At 41.0% G+C, this 19,708-nt stretch overlaps 1 protein-coding gene across 10 annotated transcripts in view; it reads right to left on the reverse strand.

The window, feature by feature from the left end:
- Nucleotides 1-19,708, reverse strand: part of DPP6 (dipeptidyl peptidase like 6) — a 510,591-nt gene that overhangs the window by 159,798 nt on the left and 331,085 nt on the right. For all 10 annotated transcript variants that reach the window (XM_065666817.1, XM_065666815.1, XM_065666816.1 and 7 more), the window contains exon 3: nucleotides 13,045-13,143. In XM_065666817.1, coding sequence (XP_065522889.1) covers nucleotides 13,045-13,143 — 99 coding nt within the window. The remainder of the gene's footprint in view (nucleotides 1-13,044; nucleotides 13,144-19,708) is intronic.

The raw sequence follows: 19,708 nt of genomic DNA on the forward strand, positions 1-19,708 counted from the left end.
AGCTGAAACATTTTTTTCCCTCTTCTTGGCTTGAGCATTGAAATTTCCAACTGCCTTTTTACTAGACTTTATTATGTTTTCTCCATCCATGCCATTGTAATCTGCTTTCCTTGGAAAGTGAAAATTCTTTGAAGCCAGTTATCCAGACTGAATGATAACAAATCTTAAGAATTAACAAATCAGGTATAAGACTTCAAAAGAATCTGATATCTTTAAAATGCATTTTCTAATGAAATTAGACATTGGATTCTTTTCGTTAACCTTTCAAATATGTTTACACTTTGAATGCCTATGTAGATATAATTTTAATAATGTTTTTGAGTACTAAAAGTTTTAAGATTCATTTTCTTTCTGAATCAAAGTAAACATTTTTGTAAGTCATTTGTCCCTAGAAGCTGGGACTTTAAGTCAAGTAGCAAAATGAAAATTTGGCATTATACCCAGCTGTCAGCATTGTGAAGGCAAACACCATGCCTAGGTGTACACATACCTGGTGGTTACATGTTCAGATCTCTCTCTCCAATCAAATGTTCTAGTGAGTTGTTTCTCACTCTCCTTTTCCTTGTGTTTTGTTTTCCTTCTTTCATCTCTTCATACTTGTGTTCTTACCTTCCTAAGCATGAGACTAGAAGTGGATTCTAAGAGGTGTTACACTCTGATAATAAGGGATTATTTCTCAGCATTTCTGTCTCAGGATCACTTACAGGACCACCTTACTTTCTGTCAGGGATTATTTCTCGTTACTTGCAATGGAGAGAGATGTCCACAAAGTAATCAGATTTAAAACACAGGAGTATGTATATAGACCCAGCCCTGGTTTCACACAAAGCTGGGCAAGTCCTGCTGGGGACATCTATCCCATGATTTTATGGCATCGTGATCACCCAATATGGTATAATATGGTACCAGGACATACAGATTTTAACTCTAACAGAATGACTTTTGGGGTGAGGGCCAAACAAATTATATTACATGCATGCATTTGCCTTACAGTGCATGGAACTCAAATAAGTTGAACACACTTGAAACGCCAACCCCAATACTTCTATGTAATCCTTGTACGTAGCTCTCATCCTCTCTAAAATTATATATTAGAAATGACAAGGATGGTTCTAGGTTCTGATCCAAGGCCCATCAAGCAAATAAGAGCAAGATTCCAAGTAAACAAAAAGAAGTTTCTTACGTGACTGATCTTAGGCCAGTGAAACTAGTTGACAAAGGACGTGGGGGATGCAAGAGGGTCTGGAGAACATCTGGCAAATGACTTGGAGGAGAAAAACATTTTGGGTTATGAAACAGAACAACTACAACAGGATTTGGTAATTCGCTGACCTAAAAAGTGTGTGATGTTTGCTGCCCTCTCACTCATCCTTGTGCACACATATTGACTGTCATGGAAACAGAATTTTGGGTGGGGCAAACCTTTGGTCTCTTCTGTTCTTAACTGAATTTTCAATGACATAAGATTTGTATATCTACATTTTAAAATATAATTATATTTCCTTGATCACTGATAATTATCTCATTCTAAATTTCTTTTAATGAATTATATAAGTCTGGTACTATTTCGTGTAAGAAAACAAAAAATAATACTGCTTCTTATATGTTTAGCAGCTTAATACAGTCAGAAGATCCACCCTCATGAGGGACTTCCTTTCTTAGATACGTAAATCTTTGCCTGAAAAATCTTCAGCTATAAATAGCTGAGATAAAGTTTAATTACCAGAAATACAGTATTTCCTGTCTCCATATGATGGCATTTTCATATCTCAGCATATATATATTTAATGTTCATTAAAAGGAACAAGTGAAAGAATACATACCAATCTAATTAATCCTTGCTAAGCACTCCATGTTCAACAAGTGTCCAAGAGCAGTGGAGCAAGGTCAGGGAAAGCTACTGACTTAGGAAAATGTGCTCTGCACTAAGTAGAAATCTCCAAGAAGGAAGCAAAGTTGTACAGGGCAGTGTGAAAAATGGAAAATTGCCTTGGTTAAAAAAAAAAGAAGGAAAGTTGCCTTCTACAGAACAGAGGGCACCTAAAGGTAGACTGTATAGAAAGACATAAACCTTGCTGGAAACCACTATTGAAGGTACCAGCAGGACATAGTAATCAGGATCAGCTGCTTAACAAGAGGCCCAAACACTCTGAGGAGCTCTCCCCTCTCCATTATCCCTTTACAATCCTGCCTTGAATGTGCTTCTTGCCCAGCATATCCTGCAATTATGCACTTCATTTCTCCCTTTGTTTTTCCCTAGGTGCCCATCTCCTAGGTGATCCTTTCCCAAAATGTTTCCACCCTTATACCTGCCCAAATGTCAGGCAAACCTTCAGAAAATTCATGCAAACCCTCATTCATGATCTCCCTTACCTACAGTTTGAAACTTGAGTTCCCCACCTATCTACCCAGATTCTCTTAGCAGTGCTGGACCTAAATGAAATATACTCCTTACTCTTTCCCAAAGCAACCCTTCTCATGATGAGACACTGCCAGCCTCCTAGGCAAGAGAGAGGACCGTCATGTTCTGCAGTCAGCTTGCTCCATCACCTAGAAGTACAGACTTCCTTATTTATCTCCCTCCTCTTTCCTGTGTTGCCTTCTTTTGAAGAGGCAAAAGAAACAAAACAAAATAAAACAAACCCACCACTAATTTATTTTAATAGAAATTCAACCATCCAGCCTGCAAGTATGACCATTCTTTAAAAAGTTTATTGAAGACAATTTTTGACACAGCAGTCCTCCTTCCCCCCGGGGCTGGGGACAACTGGGAGCTCACCATTACCCGCTTGGCAGGTGTCAATTTAGAATCATATCTATCAATGTCACACTGTACATCTTGTTCATTTGGATATTTAACTAACACCCGCTGAGACAACACATAATCCCTTTCCCAGTTAAACCCCTGTGAAACCAGTGCCTTTCTTTTGGCTCTGAGAACAGCAAGTTTTGACTTCAAACCACTCTGAACCACATGAAAAAAACTGAACCTTTTTTAACTGGATTCAAACTGTTAAGCACGTAGGCAGAACTGCCGTGTGCGTTTCTCTTCCTCCAGAAGCAGAAACACTGCTGATGTGAGCCGCATCTTCAAAAGTCCCCCACGGATGCAGCCACTCCCTGTAGCAGCGTGTCGTTTCCTTCCTATTTCCATTCCTGCTGTTCTCCTGGTTTTTTTAATCAAAAAGTTCCCCTCTGTGAACTGGGTGCAGCCACAGTAGTCTGCCTGGCTGGCAGTGTAAAAGGACCCAGCACTGAATTTAGCAGCTTTGCCTTAACCACCAGCAACACACAGCACAGAAACGCTGTTTTTTGCACCAGGTGTGACATAAAAGCGTGAAGATGGGAAGGAGAGAAAAGAGGGCAGCTTCAATCTAATTCCCATGGATTTTTACGTCCAATCTGCAAACAAATATTACACACAAAGGAGCCCAAGTGGTCCTAGTTTTCAAACACCTGTTCAAATTATTCCCCAAAGCTGCTCCTCACTAGCAGACATGGTCACGGCAGGAGACACCGCCTCGCTTCTCAGTTAATTGAGAGAAAAGCACTAATTTTAGTGGAGCTGGGCTTGAAAGGGAAATGGGGAATCTGTTTCAGCTAATGGCTGCAAAAAGAATAGGAAATTAGCTTGCTGGTCCAACATGTGAGAGTGTGACCATCATGTTGCCTGCTGGGGAGATGCCTATTTTTTCTGCTTCGTTTAAAAAAAATCAGTGGGAACAGAATTAGGTGGTTATGGGGAGCAGGTGTTAATAGAATCCAGACAAGAAGGAAAAGTGAATACAAGGACATCTCCCTCCTCTTCAAGCCATCTTCTGTTTGCCAATTGCTCCCTTTGATACTACCCTTCCAACTGAATGTATTTTCCAGCTCTTCATCTTGGGCCATAAAGCCATTTCTCAAGCAACATGACTGTACTGACTTCCAAGCTCACTTTCACCCTTTGCACAACTCCAGCTCCTGCTTCTCCCTGTACACCCCCAGGATCTTCCCTGCTTGCCTGGGCTCCTCCCCTGAGTGACTGTGCAGCCTATCCTCCCTGTCCAGCATCACTCTGCCAAGGCCTTCCTCTTCACTCATTCCCTTTCATCTCACTCATCCCAGGTGATCTTCATGCCAATGGCCCTGTCCCTGGGCCACACTCTTTGCTCAACCTGGCAAGATGCAGAGACATAGAGCAAATATAAAGCTAGCACATTGAACATTTGAGGTGAATTTTTACTGCCTGTGAGTATTTAGATGTTCAGTACCTAAAGCCCAATTCTGGTACCTCAAGAGGACATTGACTTGGAGGCTCAACAGCAGTCAGTGACACACTAGGGAATGGTTAGAATTTGGTAGGCTTTAGAAAAATTAGGTTAGCTATGGAGGCTACCAAATATAAGGATAAGCACATATGAGAACCTTGATCTCTTCATTAAACTACTCAAGAAACCCACAAACAACCCTCCCCCATTTGACCATTACAGCATTACTTCTACTTTTCTAGGGTGCATGATTTTTCACAAACAGGTCTTTCTCCAGTACATTTCTCCCTCTAAATTCAGAAGACACTGTACATGCCAAAAGATGATTTTTCCCATGTAACATCAGTGCATGTGCCCCCAGCAGCACCCCAGCACTGCAGAGAAGCTGGGCACTGAGGCACTGGTGAAGCCACGGTATAGAGCTTCTCCTCAGCTTGCTCTGCAGACTATTAATTTTTAAAAGAGCCAAATTGATTTCTCATTTCATTCTCTCAAGCTGTAATGAACAAAATAGCTATATGGCAGAAGTAGTCTCTTCCACAGCCTATTACAGTATCTTAAAAAGCCATTAATTCCTGGGTTTCCTGTCTTTAGTGAATAGGTTACTGTCACCACTAAACTTAGGCAATTGCCCAGCAGCTGAAAGGCAGAAGTAGGGCAACTTTTTTGCAGTGCTCTCAGAGCACAGATCCACCGAAATCCCTAAATAAGATGATCCCGGATAGGGTCCAAAATGAAAATTATGGTTCAAATGGAATAATATATGCCTTTCTTCTTTTTCACTGTAGCAGTTGCGACAGAGCATTTCTTACCTCTTCTGCTTTGGCGACATAGGACGTCACTTTATGAAGGCATTTAAATTAAAAAGAGTAATCAAACATCTCTAAAGTACATGGACACTTCCACTGATACCAACACTACCTAAAAGCTCAGTGTGTGACCACTTTACTAACATTGATATCCTCATGAATCACAACAGAGAGCTCAGCAAACAATTGGTTTGTGCTGAGCTTCAGGTAATTTGCTGTGTGTCTCAGAAAATATTTCCAGAACATTTGAAAGGCCAGGGCACTCACAGAAAAATTGCTGCCATGAGGTAGGATATGAAGTCTAGCACACCAGAACTGAGAATGGGACACATTTTCTTTAAGCCATTAAGACCAGTAAGTGCATTCATTTAAAACTTTTTAACACATATATAAACCACATTAAAATTAGTTAACTAGTATCACTGTTTAACTAGGTGGGCAACAAAGCAAATATCCCAACAGAGTAACACAATTTTCTTTATGCCTTCACCAGAGTTAGACTTACAAAACGTGTGAGCAGTTTCTAGCTTACATCCATTTAACATAAGGCAGGTGCTGGGGCAAGTGTGTAGGCCTCATCTGGCAGCACCTGGGTTCAAGGGTACCAGCAAGGAGGTGTAGATCCTTCCTAAACACAGACCCCAAACATGCATGAGACTGCAACTATGCTGCCCAAGGGAGACCTTACAACAGCCATCCAATACCTAAAGGGAGTTTGCAAGAAATCTGGAGAGGGGCTTTTACAAGGGCATGTAGAGATAGGACAAGGGGGAATGGCTTTAAATTGACAGAAGGTAGATCTAGATTAGACATTATGAAGCAATCTTTACTATGAGAGTGGTGAGACAGGTTGCCCAGAGAAGTTGTGGCCGCCCCATCCCTGGCAGTGTTCATGCCAGGTTGGATGGGCAACCTGGTCTCCTTTGAGCAACCTGGTCTCATGGAAAGTGTCCCTGCCCATGGCAGGGGGGGTGGAATCAGATGATCTCTAAGGTCCCTTCCAACTCTAACCATTCTATGATTCTATGAAGACAGCTTTGTTCTGCCACTGACAAGCAGAAAGATGAGTCTTTCTTCCAAAGTTGGCAAATGAAGTTGCTAAGCCACTGTCCATCATATTTGAAAAATCATGGCAGTCAGGCGAAGTGCCCGATGACTGGAAAAAGGGAAATATAACCCCCATTTTCAAGAAGGGGAAAATGGAAGACCTGGGGAATTACAGACCAGTCAGTCTCACCTCTGTGCCTGGCAAAATCTTGGAGCACATTCTCCTAGAAGGCATGCTAAGGCACATGAAGAACAACAAGGTGCTTGGTGCTTGGTGACAGCCAGCATGGCTTCACTAAGGGAAAATCCTCTGCCCGACCAACTTGGTGGCCTTCTATGACGGGGCTACGGAACTGACGGGCAGGGGTAGAGCAGTTGATGTCATCTACCTGGACTTGTGCAAAGCATTCAACACTGTCCCACACGACATCCTTGTCTCTAAATTGGAGAGATATCAATTTGATGGATGGACCACTCGGTGGATAAAGAACTGGCTGGGTGGCCGCACACAAAGAGTTGTGGTCAATGGCTCAATGTCCGGCTGGAGACCAGTAACAAGTGGTGTCCTTCAGGGATCGGTGTTGGGACCGGTCTTGTTCAACATCTTCGTCGCTGACATGGACAGTGGGATTGAGTGCGCCCTCAGCAAGTTTGCCAATGACACCAAGCTGTGTGGTCCGGTTGATACGCTGGAGGGAAGGGATGCCATCCAGAGGGACCTTGACACGCTTGTGAGGTGGGCTGATGCCAACCTTATGAAGTTCAACCATGCCAAGTGCAAGGTCCTACACCTGGGTCGGAGCAATCCCAGGCACAGCTACAGGTGGGGCAGAGAAGAGATTCAGAGCAGCCCTGCAGAGAAGGACTTGGGGGTGCTGGTCGATGAGAAAATGAACATGAACCAGCTTCAGTGTGCGCTCGCAGCCCAGAAAGCCAACTGTATCCTGGGCTGCATCAAAAGGAGTGTGACCAGCAGGTCGAAGGAGGTGATCCTGCCCCTCTACTCTGCTCTTGGGAGACCTCACCTGCAGTATTGTGTGCAGTTCTGGTGTCCTCAACATAAAAAGGACATGGAACTGTTGGAACAAGTCCAGAGGAGGACCACAAGGATGATCAGGGGACTGGAGCACCTCCATATAAAGATTGGCTGAGAAAGTTGGGGCTGTTCAGCCTGGAGAAGGCTGCGTGGGGACCTCATAGCAGCCTTCCAGTACCTGAAGGGGGCCTATTGGAATGCTGGGGAGGGACTCTTCATTAGAGACTGCAGTGACAGGACAAGAGGTAACGGGTTCAAACTTAAACAGGGGAAGTATAGATTGACTATAAGGAAGAAATTCTTTACTGTAAGGGTGGTGAGGCACTGGAATCGGTTGCCCGGGGAAGGTGTGATTGCTCCATCCCTGGGGGTGCTCACAGCCAGGTTGGACAGAGCCTTGGGTGGGATGGTTTAGTGTGAGGTGTCCCTGCCCATGGCAGGGGGGTTGGAATTAGATGATCTTAAGGTCCTTTCCAACCCTGACTATTTTATGATTCTATGATTCCATGCCGACAACCCAGCCTTGCCAAGGGAAAGGCTCTGCTGCCTTACAATTTGGGTGATCGCTAAGAAGCAGTCAATCTTTTGGCCTGTGGATGAGTAGCCCAGAGAAGACTGCATTCCAGCTAACTTGTGTTTTAGCTCTTTAGCAGGGCAATTTCAGTCTGAAGGGATGCCAAAGCAGTACCTTAATGCAAATCTTTTTCACAATATAAAATATTAGCACTTACAAAGTTCTTAATATGTATGCAAAGCAAAATATAAATAATTCATTTATTCCACACACATCTGCATCATTTGAAATGCATCAATGGTTTTATCAATACAGTGGAATGGATTTACAGTGCACAGAATAGACTTGGGGACATTTGGGCTATCCAAGTATTGTTGATCTGAGCATTATTACTATAGGTAAACTGAAATAAATTCCTTCAGTTATTACCTGATTATTTTTTTCAGCATGGTAAATAAAACTTATTAGTTCTAGGTCATTAAATTTAATATTAGACTTTTAAAGAGCCTAGAGATTCTATGATGTTATTAGTACAACATGCAACAAAACATATGTGCTTCAGTAATAAAGATAAAAGAATTACTCTATTATATTTAGCTATTAGTTACTAGTGCATTTTTCAGAACGAGTTTTGAGATAAAAGCTGAGCTGCCATTCTCAGATGTGAGGTAGGCACATGGTGGTTCTGGCTCTCACTGAATGACAGGATTCCAAGTAACTGAGCCATTTCTAAACATGCCATTCAGGGCCTTTTGCTAATTTACCCACTGTTCCTTTTCAAATAAGAATAAATACAATTTTGCCAGTGTTTCAGGTGAAGCGAGTGTGCAGAGACCTCAGAGAAAAGGGCTTGATTTTCACATTTTTTTAAGTCAACTTCCTAAGACCCTGAATGTGTCCTTTGGTGTCCTGCACCTCAGTGCTCCTCACTGCTTGAATACATTGTGCTCTTTATTTCAACCTTTATTATTCTCATGTGGCTACAACCTCTCTGCAAGGACTGTCTCGCTGTGACTGGGCAGTGTCTAGCACAAAGATTCACTCCTGGTTGGAGCTTCCAGTCACTAACATACAGCCAGAAATCCTGGCAACAGCCACTGCTATATACACTCTGTCATGCAAGATGCTAACAGCAAGGCTGGAAACACATCCTTCAGGAAGTAAGTAATGACGGCACGTTGCATCCAATCAATTGCAATAACCACAGGCAGTATATTAAAGGCTGCTATTATGTTTTTCTAATAACAATGGCAGCCAAGTACTTTTGATGTGGGAAAAATGTATTTGCCATTAAGTACAAAGACAGAAGATAAGCGTAAGTCTCTGAAAGTGATATGATTCACTCCCTACTGCTTTCTTTGAGACTGGCCTCAATGCTGCCTCCCCGAGAAAAAGGAGGAGTATCAAATTCACAGCTGATAGGAATCACTGCAGCTCCATAGAGCCACAAATACAGCATTCATAACCTGGCCAGCTTCTCAGGCCAGATCCGCGATTACATGACTACAATGACTACAAATTACTGTCTTCAGGAGAAGTCAGGTGACTGAGCTGCTCTTCAGCAGGAAATGCTGGCACCTTTCCTTATCCCATTTTTTACCCACCATTACAGGAACACTTTCTTCATCCCATGGAGCTTTTCAGAAACACAAGATAAAATCCTGTGTGGGATGAATTACAGGAAAAGTCTGGTAATTGTGAAGCCTAATTACAAAGTAATGTGGAGCTTGAGAGCAGAACTGCTAAGTAGTTAAGAGACTGAACTAATGAGTGGGCCATCTGTCATCCACGAGAAGGCTAACGAAAGGCCAGCACAAGACAATCCTGACACTGTATGAAGGCAGAAATACAAATGAAGAAATGTCCAAATAACACATTCAAGATGCACAGTATGAAATAAGCTGCTAATGGGAGCTCGTATGCATGCTTAGCATATGGACAACATAATTATACCTGTACAGCAAAGGCAAGTTCACAATAGAGGATGGTAATAGAATGGTGCGGGGTTCAATGCATCAAGGGATGAGCAGAAGAGCAAAGAAGAAGGTAGGGGATGGATGGGGCTGGAACAGAGACATGGCTCAGATTCTTTGCACTTGGATTACAGAACACGGAAATGCCATTTGATCGCTAGCACAATCTCAAACTTCCTGTGTTTTACTGCTTTCTACCTACTATACCTTATATACTATACTATTATACTATGTTGTCCTGAAAAGTGAAACATTCACGAGAAATCCAGTGTTTACTTACACTATGGAACAAATCTTAGTGATAACAGTTCCTGGCAGTGGAATTAGAAATAAACTCTTGACAAGTCTGTTCTGGTCTATGAATGCATTGCTCCCCTCCAAAGTGTTCTTAACTGAGTCAATAACAACAATTGGACAGTAGAAGACAACAGCTAATTAAACAAAAAATTCTTTTGTCTCATTAAACCTCTAGAAAAAAGTTAAAATTGGAATTTGAAAATTGACATCACAGAAATTGTAAGAGGTTCAAAGTTCCATCTTTCACATATCTCTCACTTTGTGCAAATAAATTTAATTGGCATTCCAATAGAAAAGATGCGAACATATCCGAAAACCAGCCACAAACTGTGATTGAAGGCTTAAAGCCTGTAATATTTGCACTGAAATTGTAGTTACTTCAGTTTTGAGACAGGTTTTAGCTTTTCTTATTTTTTTCTTTTTTTTTTTCTTTTCTCCCTAGCTCTTGTAAAGTCAATGGAATGACAAAATCACATGAAATTTATCAGAAATACGTTATTTTTTTCACTTGCCCACTAAGAATCAAGAAAACACTTAAACACCAGGTCATCCTATCAATTTCAACGAGATTTCAGCATATATTTAAGTGCCACCCAGAATAGTAAATTTAATTTTTGATTATTTTTTTTTTAAATTTCAACACTTCATTCAAGTCAAAGGAAAGACCTTGCTCCTTCAGAAGGTTTGAATCAGCCCCTTGCTAACTGGGAAGAAAATGGGTATTATACTGACTGAACTATTTTGGGAGCAAATGCCTCAGGTGATTCTAATATTCCTAAACGTGTAGCATGCCTCATCTTTGCTGAGGCCACCAAACTTCCATTTTCTGCAATAATGAAGAGGAAGAGGAAGGAAACAAAGCTTTGAAGAGCCCGGATGACTGAATTTTGCAAATCTCTGAATGACCATGATATTTTACTATTTATTTAGCAGCAGCAGAAGGGGAAGAAGGATACAAAACAGCTACCTACAATTTAACAATTATGCAGATTCTCCACAAAACATCAACTTTCTCCACAAAACATCTCTTTGTGAGCTGACATGAAATTTTAAACATGCCATTTTTGAATATGTAATTTTTCTGCTAAGGCATTCTAGCACTCTTGTTATACCAAGTTTTATTAGTTTGGCTTTGGCATTCCTAAAATTGAGAATAAGAGACCAATAGCAATGTGCACTTGAGAATCAGGCTACTGGTCTTTTGTCTTGCTTATCAGGATTATCAGGACCTTAATCAGGATTTCACCACTTAGACAGCTAGAGAAAGCTGTGGAAAGCAACTATAATGCAGAAAAGTAATTGATGCTATAAAATGGCTTTGAGTCCTTGGATGAATGACATTGCAGATTAGTGTCTTGCCCTTACATGTGAAGTCACCCTTGGGTAAATGTAAGAATATCTATTGACTTCATAAAATTTCTCTTGACATATTAAAATCATGATCAGTGGTATTAGTAGCACAGCAACAGAACAAGTCCTTCTAAAATATCTGTGCATGTTTGCACAATACTGCTTAGTGATTTTGTCCTTTACAGGAACAATAATTTAGTCATTTTAGATCAAGCAAGACTTACATTAAATGCTAGGATCAGTAAGAGTACATGGGAGGATGGAGATGGATATTAAAACATTCAAGACTGGAGTCTTGGTTTATATGGCACCAGTATGTAACCATAATTGGAAAACCAATGGAAATACTGTTTTTTCAAAAACTGCAGTTTTGTGGAAAATGTGCCTTACATCCATGTAAAACTATACTCATCAGAGAGTGATATTATACCTAGCTCTATGGCAATACTTCATTCTCTGTTCCTGCAAAAGTTTAATTCATTATCACTCCCTTGTACTTAAGCAAAGAAAGAAAATAGCACTAAAAGTCTTAATAAAACACTTCTTCCTTCATAAGGGACATTAGAGATATCAGTGCTAAAAAAAAAGGGATGCTAGACAAATAATTCTGAATTGCAATGCAGGTAACATATTTCCATTATCCTCAGACCCAGATGCTGGTTATGGGGATCACCATTCCTCCAGAGAATGCAGCCTGAAAAAGAGCTCCCACCCATTGGCAGATGTGTTTGTGAAGGTGCATGCCATCTGCAATTGCTTTCCCCTGAAGTTTACTTGGTGGGAGAAGTTGGAGACAGCTGTACTGAGGGCAGCTGGGGAATGTATTAATTCAGCACTACCCTTTAACACTCTTTTCATTACACATATTAAAATTGTTCCCAATGGGCATAACAGACAAGGAAAACCAAACACAAAGATTGATTTTACCCAGTTCCCCATGAAATTCAGAAGAAAAACTAATCACTTCAGCGATAATAGGAGTTGGACTGGAACCTACATGAACAGCATACCACAAATCATTTTTTTCTTGCCAAAGCTTGTTCTGACTGCAACTATTTCCAGCAAGAGCTGGAATCTACATCCCTCAAAACAGCTCTACTCCGGCAAATACTACATGCATTAATTCAAGCATTATTTGGTTTTCCCCTGACTAGAAAATGCAAGGCAGTGGAGGATAAAAAGCACCCATGGCTTGTGTACAAGCACCAGCCCAGCTGCTGCTACACCACTATTTGCCTGTTGCTTAGCAATGCTTCACCTCTCTGCCAGAAAAAAAAATGCTTTGATGAAGGAATATAAGCCTGAAGCTTATGGTTTATGGTAAAATAATGACTGCTAGTGCTCCAACCACTTCTTCCAATCACGTGCTTCCAATCACCTACTGAATGCTGGATGCTTTTGGGACAAAAGGTGTAGTTTTCAGTGCCGAGCTATGAGCCCACTAGGAGAGCCTTAAATAAAAAATTAAAATAACAGTGCAGAGGTGTTTGCACATTTATCAGCAGGAAAGCTGGAATAGAAATTTGAGGATTGAATTTTGGGGCATGGTTCTGGGCAACTCTAGCTGCTCTTGCTTAAGCATGGAGCTGGACAAGATAATCTCCTGAGGTCCCTTCCGATGCCAACCATTCTTTGAGTCTGTAATTTCGGAAGCAAAATAAAGAACAGTAAGAATAAATAAGGAAATAAAAAAAAAAAAAAAAAAAGAGGTTCCCAGAGAGCGAGGAAGCAAAGCAAAGACACTGTGACATGTTCATTCCTCACTCACCAGTTACCCATTTAGCCTCCGGGTCATGAATTTTGAAATCATCACTGAAGAGATCTTCCACTGTTATCTTCTTCTTCTGAGACAAGCTATTATCTTCAACTGTAAAACATTCAAAACCAAACTGCCATTACTTCAAATTTGAAATGTATCTGAAAGTACAACAACTGTGAATAGAGCCATGTCATATCTCATTTAAAAACGGTCCACATTAAGCTTTCTGTCACGCATAAGCCACTTCCAATTGTCAGTTTTGTAAAAGGACCATCTAGTGGTTCACAACAGAAACATCCTGGTTATTTATGCCTTGACTCAGCAACTACAAAACCACCAAGATATGGTCCAAATCACATATTTTCAGGCATAATCTGATAAAAATAATTTAAAAGTCATGAAAACACACCTGCAAATGTCATAGTGCTATATAACATTGACTATACTTCGGAATTAAAACTACTTCACACTAAGACTATACTGAAATCATTAGCTAAATTTTTAAAAACTAATTAAAAGTTACTAAATTTTTATAGCTTATATTTTTATTTCCTTGAAAACTGTCATGCAGAACCACAGTTGGAAAGCTATTTAGCCTTATAAGGGCTCATACAGATTACTTCAGGAATTCACAGATTTTCCATGGGAATCAGACACTTAGCTGCAGAAATATCTTTGAAAAATCTATGAGGCAGAACCCTAAATCCTTAGGTGCTGCATAGCTGGCCTATGCTAATTTCCATTTCTAGTGAAAGGATATACAGTTTCCTTTGCAAACAGGGGAATCTGGACAGCTTTTACATTAAACAGCCAGATTGCCAGTTTAAGATGCTGTATGATCAACTTGTAATAAGTGTCCTTCATTCAGTTCATTCTCCCTAACTCTTCACTTTCCCCACAAAGAAATATTCCCTGTACGTCTTCCTCCACTGTCCTTCGTACAGTCCTCTCCACCTTTCTCATGATGTAGTCAGAGGTTGCCAACAAATTTATGATGCAAAGCACAATCTGAAGAAAACATGCAACTGATTTCTTTCTGCATATCTATTATTGTTACAAGGAAATCTGTCCCATCTAGGATGTCACCAAGACTAAATATGCATGAATCAGGCTGAATGACACCAAGGCACAACTTTAGCCACTTGAAGTTTGTCACAGCTAGCATCTTCTAATTTCTATCAGCACCTCTCCACTATGTAAGTTTTCATAAACACAACGCAGAGGCTCTTGGAACTGTGACTGAAGTGTTTACGTTGAATCAATGGATTCTTGGGCCTTAGAGATGAAGAGTAAACGTATTACATCACAGAACTCTATAGAGGGTAATTAGTTAATATAAAAAAATGGATTTTAGTTTTCTCAAAGCTGCAATTTTTAGAGAAAAATTAAACCCCAAAGTTTTCATTAACATATTCCTTCTTCTCTTTTTTCCACCAACAGTAATTTTTTCCTTTTTGTTACGACAAGCAGTCACCTTTTATGAATGATTTCCATTCAACGTTCAAACTTTTGGTAAAAAAATATTTTCATTGAAAGCTTTCAGTCAGCATTAAACAAATTGCTCTTTAAAGGAACACGTAAGGCTATATTCTGAGTATTTCACAGCAGGGATGTGTGCTTCAGCATCTCTCCTCACTACAGCATCCTCATGCCTGAAGTTTGTTAGTATCATGCAGCCTTAGCTATCTTTAAAATTGTTTAGTACAAAACTCCTTGCACTGAACACGCTTGCGATTAGAAACTGTGGAATCAGATTCTCTGAAGTCATTTATTACACAAAAAAAAGTCTTCTTTAAACCACTAAATTGAAGCCCCTGAGCTCACTGAAAATTACCTCTGAACAGTGTTCTGTTCCACTAAAAGGTGTTTCAATACATTATCATTTTTACTATATTAAATTATATTCTTCAATTCTATATCTTTTTCCAAGCCTGGATGAGGTTTCAATCACACTTCTCAACGTGGCTTCCAAATACCAAGACACATTAATACAAGTCCTCACCCAAATCCCTCTGTGTGACAGCATTATGCCAAGTTCTTCTGCATAATTTTGTTTATTAAAATGGAAAATATAGTGCAGAGGAACTCCAGAAAACTGTTCCAGGTAGCTCCCACCATGGCTCAAGGCTCCAGCACTGGATACCTGGGGAGATCAGGCAGTGCGGAGCATGAGGTTGGAGTCCACATACAGCCTCTGAGCTGGAGATCTGCAAAGGGGCAGGATGGGAAGCCCTTCTCATTCCTCCTTTTTGTGCTGGACGGAGAGAGCCAGTCTGGGAGCTGCATCACCTCTATACCCTCAAAGCACTTAAAATGCTTTGCAAGAGAAAGCAGGAAGAGGTAGAGGCAGCAACTGAAGCATGCACACCCAGGACACTCGCTAAGGCATGTTGTTGAGACCCCCTCTTTGTCTCCTTCAGTGGGCTGTAGTTGTTGCTATAGGTCCTATAATGAACCATGGAAAGCATTAATCAGCCACAGATCTGGGGAGAAAACAAACAACTAAATAGACAGTTGAACAATGATTTCTTAGTAAAGCATTCAGATTTACTGACCTCTCATCTAACTCACAGGTAAGTCAGAGCACTCATTATGAATGCCCACTCTATTCCCTTGGTCCCAATGGAGACATGTGGAGGAAGAAGTGCAATCTTAGGATCTCAGATAATCCAGTCTGAGCAGCAGCCTCTGAGCGTGCCTTAGAGGATCTCAGCCAGCTGGTGGACACAGGCTGTGTCCACACTCAACTGCAGAGACCTTGGGAACCTCCTTGGATTTATGGAAGGAGAGGATCAAGCATGTGCCACCAACTTTTTGTGGTCGTTTCCTGCCCCTAGAAGACTGATGGCAGTTGCCACCCAGGGCCTGACAGTACAGCAGCATGGCAGCAGTGCATGTGTCTCAAGGACTTGTGATTTGAGTGCCAAGTCAGAAACCCACCATTCAATCAGCAAAGTTACATGCTGAGAAAACCAAATGAAAATCGTGTCTCTTTTATATTTGACTCAAAGTTAAAGGCATGATGAGAACCCTGTGTTGGTTAGACCTTGTAGGTTCATCTGTCTGCATCTCATCCATGAAGTCAGTGCCCCCAAAAGGATATGGGCTGGACTGATAAAACCTTGTTCACCAGAACATAAACAGAACAAAGATCCTCCAGAAATCCAGAAAACTCAGTCAGAAAAGGGCTATGAGCTGACCTCCCTGCCTGTTTTGCCTGCGTAGTACCAATCCTTTTTTTCGAGCTTCCTCTCAACTCTAGCAATGCTCAAAGGCTGCTTGGTGGGTCAGAAGGTTTCTGTTACCTTTGGGTTGCCATCCCTCTTTCCATCACCCTTGGGGCTCAACTATAGGTCAGTGTCAGATGCTTTTCTCAGATATGTCTCAGATTATTGTGCATTGTAAGCATGTGGGTGAATATGTGTCCATGTATGTCCACCTCTGAGTGGCCAGCACGTCAAGAGCTCCCTTCTTATGTCAGCATACCTGCTTTTCTCCCTGGCAGACCTAAATCCTCTTTTCCTCCCCGATGACCTCTCTGTACCCGAAAGACAGTGGGCAGGCTTTCTCCGTTCTGTAAAATCCCAGCTATTTCAAATGGCATATAATAGACATTCATGTATAACACATGTGAACAAACAAACTACACTCCTGCACAGCTGGTCATAGAATATTTTCTTGCTCTTCCTGACTAGCAAAAGTCAGATTTGAAAAGAAAAAACTTGATGCATATCTCCAAAAAGCTTTAAATATCAGGAACTGACGTGCAAAAGGTCCTTGCTTGCCTCCATTTCCAAACAGAGGGGACTAGAAAGCAGCCTCTTCCTAAGCAAAATGTCTAATGGAATTTGGGGAAGGCGTGTTTTATCAAAATTTCTGTAGGACTGGGTCCTCTCTTCAGCTTTGATATGTGTGTGTGTGCGTGCAAGTGCACACATGCATCTCTATGAGGTTTTGCATGTCTTTATATAAATAAACAACACTGCTAGGATGGGACCCATACAGGTGCCATATGCTGCAACAAGTGAGCAAATGCCAGCTTGGAGCGGCTCAGTCCCACGCTTTCATTGTTTGTATAAATAGCTCTATATTTCCAAAGGTGGGTGGAATGGCAGGACTCACACAAAATGGGAGAACCTCAGAATAAGCAATTGTGTGCACACAGTGTACTACAGTGTAATTAAATGCAAACTTGCACCAGTTAGTGCTTCTTTTGAGAGTTTTGTTCTAGAATACCAAAGGATATACAAATCATAGAAATGCTGAAATTTTATTAGGATTTTTATAAGACCTAAGCATTAGCTAGCAATAAGGCACTGCTACCGTAATTACACTGTCTGCTGAATGCAAAGAGCACTGTTCCCAGTTTCTAAGCTAATCTTAAAGCAGGGTGAGTGACCTGCCTCTGAGAAACCCAGACCAGCAGAGATTTCAGCCTTTCTGCAGCTGAATCGAGAATTAAAACTTTCTTTAAAGGTTTGGGCTGATTTGCAAAAGACTCTTGAAGAGATATATAAATCCCCTTTTCCTCAATGATTAAATACCTTAATCATTATCTGCTCTTTCAAGTAAACCTTCCCCATTCCGCACCTTACCACTTGCTCTTGGCTTTGCAGAAAACTAACCAGGAGACTACCCTCAGTTTTCACAGTAATGGGAAATACCACCATCATGACGCAAGTTATGGGTCCACTTTTCTTTGTCCAAACAGGGACTACAAGACTGCATGCTGCACCCTATCCCATGTGTGTCCCAGATTACTCTCTGCAGACATTGTATGATGTTCAGCACCGGGTTTAGAGAACCTCTGCATTGCATACCTTGATACTGCGCTGCAAAAGAGGCTTTCAAGCCAACAGCAAAATACTTGGAGAAGCATAGTTTCCTGGCCAGGAAGAGCACCAAAATAGGCAGGAACAAGTAAGGAATGCAGAGGTAACATGCAGAAGGTTGCTTTTACCAGTATGACTGTGTCAGGCTGGACTCCATTATTATCATCAGAGGGAAGACTTAAAAACATTTGAAGTATTCTCAAGCATTGTGCTCTGCCCATGCCAGGCTGAATCACTCCACCTGAAACATTTCACAGGGTCTCAAATGTGAAAGTGGGCTTTTTTCTTTTGTTTTGTTTTTCTGATGTCACTCTACACTTGGCAGCAGCTCCCCATGAAGCAGCTCCCCATGCACAAAACTGCTTTGCTTCCTTCCTTTGCTGTCCTCCTGTCCCTTCCTTGCCTCTTGTTCAAATATCCATCACTTATTTTTCAGTTTGGCTAACAAAGCACATACATTTCTTCTTCCAGTGAACTATTTTATGGCAGGGAAATGCAGACTCTGCTTCTCCTTCTGGATAGGCTTCTTCATCCTCCCCAATCCTACCTTGTTAGAATGTGCTGTCCCCAGTCAAGATTAGCAGTGTAATATTTTTTACATTTGTCAAACCAGCTTCTATGTCTCACTTAGCACTGGCCAGTGGGAAATGCCTGTGAATGAGCCTCCTGTCACCCTCTGCCATAGTCTGTCCTTGTAACAAGTTCCACGGCCAGTGGCCCAAAGAAGACTGAACTCAGCTGCTGCCAAACCACAGCAGTAACCTAAGATATCTATTTTATCCTTGGCAGAGTCTCACAATGAAGCAGTCTGGACCTATAATAAAAACAGAAGCAGTACTGAGTTCAGAGTTTTTATATTTGCATGTGGTGGACAGTTCTGAAGCACCAGCAGGGGAAAAAACAACCCAAATCTGGTTGACCAGCAAATTGGGTAATTAGAAATCTCAAAAAATATGAATGGAAATTTTACCATAGGAAATGACTGCATATTCCTAACTTTTAAGCACAGAGACTCTCTCAACGGTGCTATCTGGAGTTGTTGCAAAGTACATAGTAGTAACTATGTTATTTATGTATATACACGTGTGTGCATACATATCACAAACAGATAACATCCTTGTGTATGCATATATAAACACACAAATACACTTGTGACTTATTTATAATTGAACGTAGGCATTTCACATTCCTACTTCATATAATGTTAAATACAAGGTTACTATAATAACCCATATTTACTCATGTTTTCCTAAATTACAGAACATTAGCTACAGGTCTCAATGCTGGGCACACCTTTTCTGTTTAGGTGCTTACCAGGACAACAGAACTGTAGTGTCTGTAGTCATAATAGTCATTACTGGATTTTATATGTGATTTTCTTTATGGAGAATTGCGACTAGGGTGCATGAGAAGTCCTAAATGACTGTATGATATAGTTGAACCCAGAATTGAAACAAGAAGTGTTAAATCCTCACCAGATATCATTCTGACCATCACTATAAACAGATTTCAGCTGTATTTAGTACTATACAGGTATGTTTATGCTTCTCCCCATGTATCTATCTATACGGAATCCTGCTCTTTGATGGAGACTGCACAGTCTCATCTATGAAGTCTGAGCCAGTGACAGCTTCTTGAAGCTCACAGGTTTAGAAATCTAAGCTTTGGTGTGAAGTTTTGAAAAGTCTGGGGCTACACTTCAGTAAAACAGAAAGCAACATTTCCATAACTAATGGATAAGGGATGATATTTCTCACTGCAAGTAAGTGGCGCCTGATGTGAGTAAAGCCCATGGACCATACTCCAAAACATCTCAGAGACAGATGAAGTGCACTGTCCAA

Source organism: Lathamus discolor, chromosome 2 (genome assembly GCF_037157495.1).
Source record: "Lathamus discolor isolate bLatDis1 chromosome 2, bLatDis1.hap1, whole genome shotgun sequence".
In the NCBI taxonomy this organism is placed as follows: domain Eukaryota; kingdom Metazoa; phylum Chordata; class Aves; order Psittaciformes; family Psittacidae; genus Lathamus; species Lathamus discolor.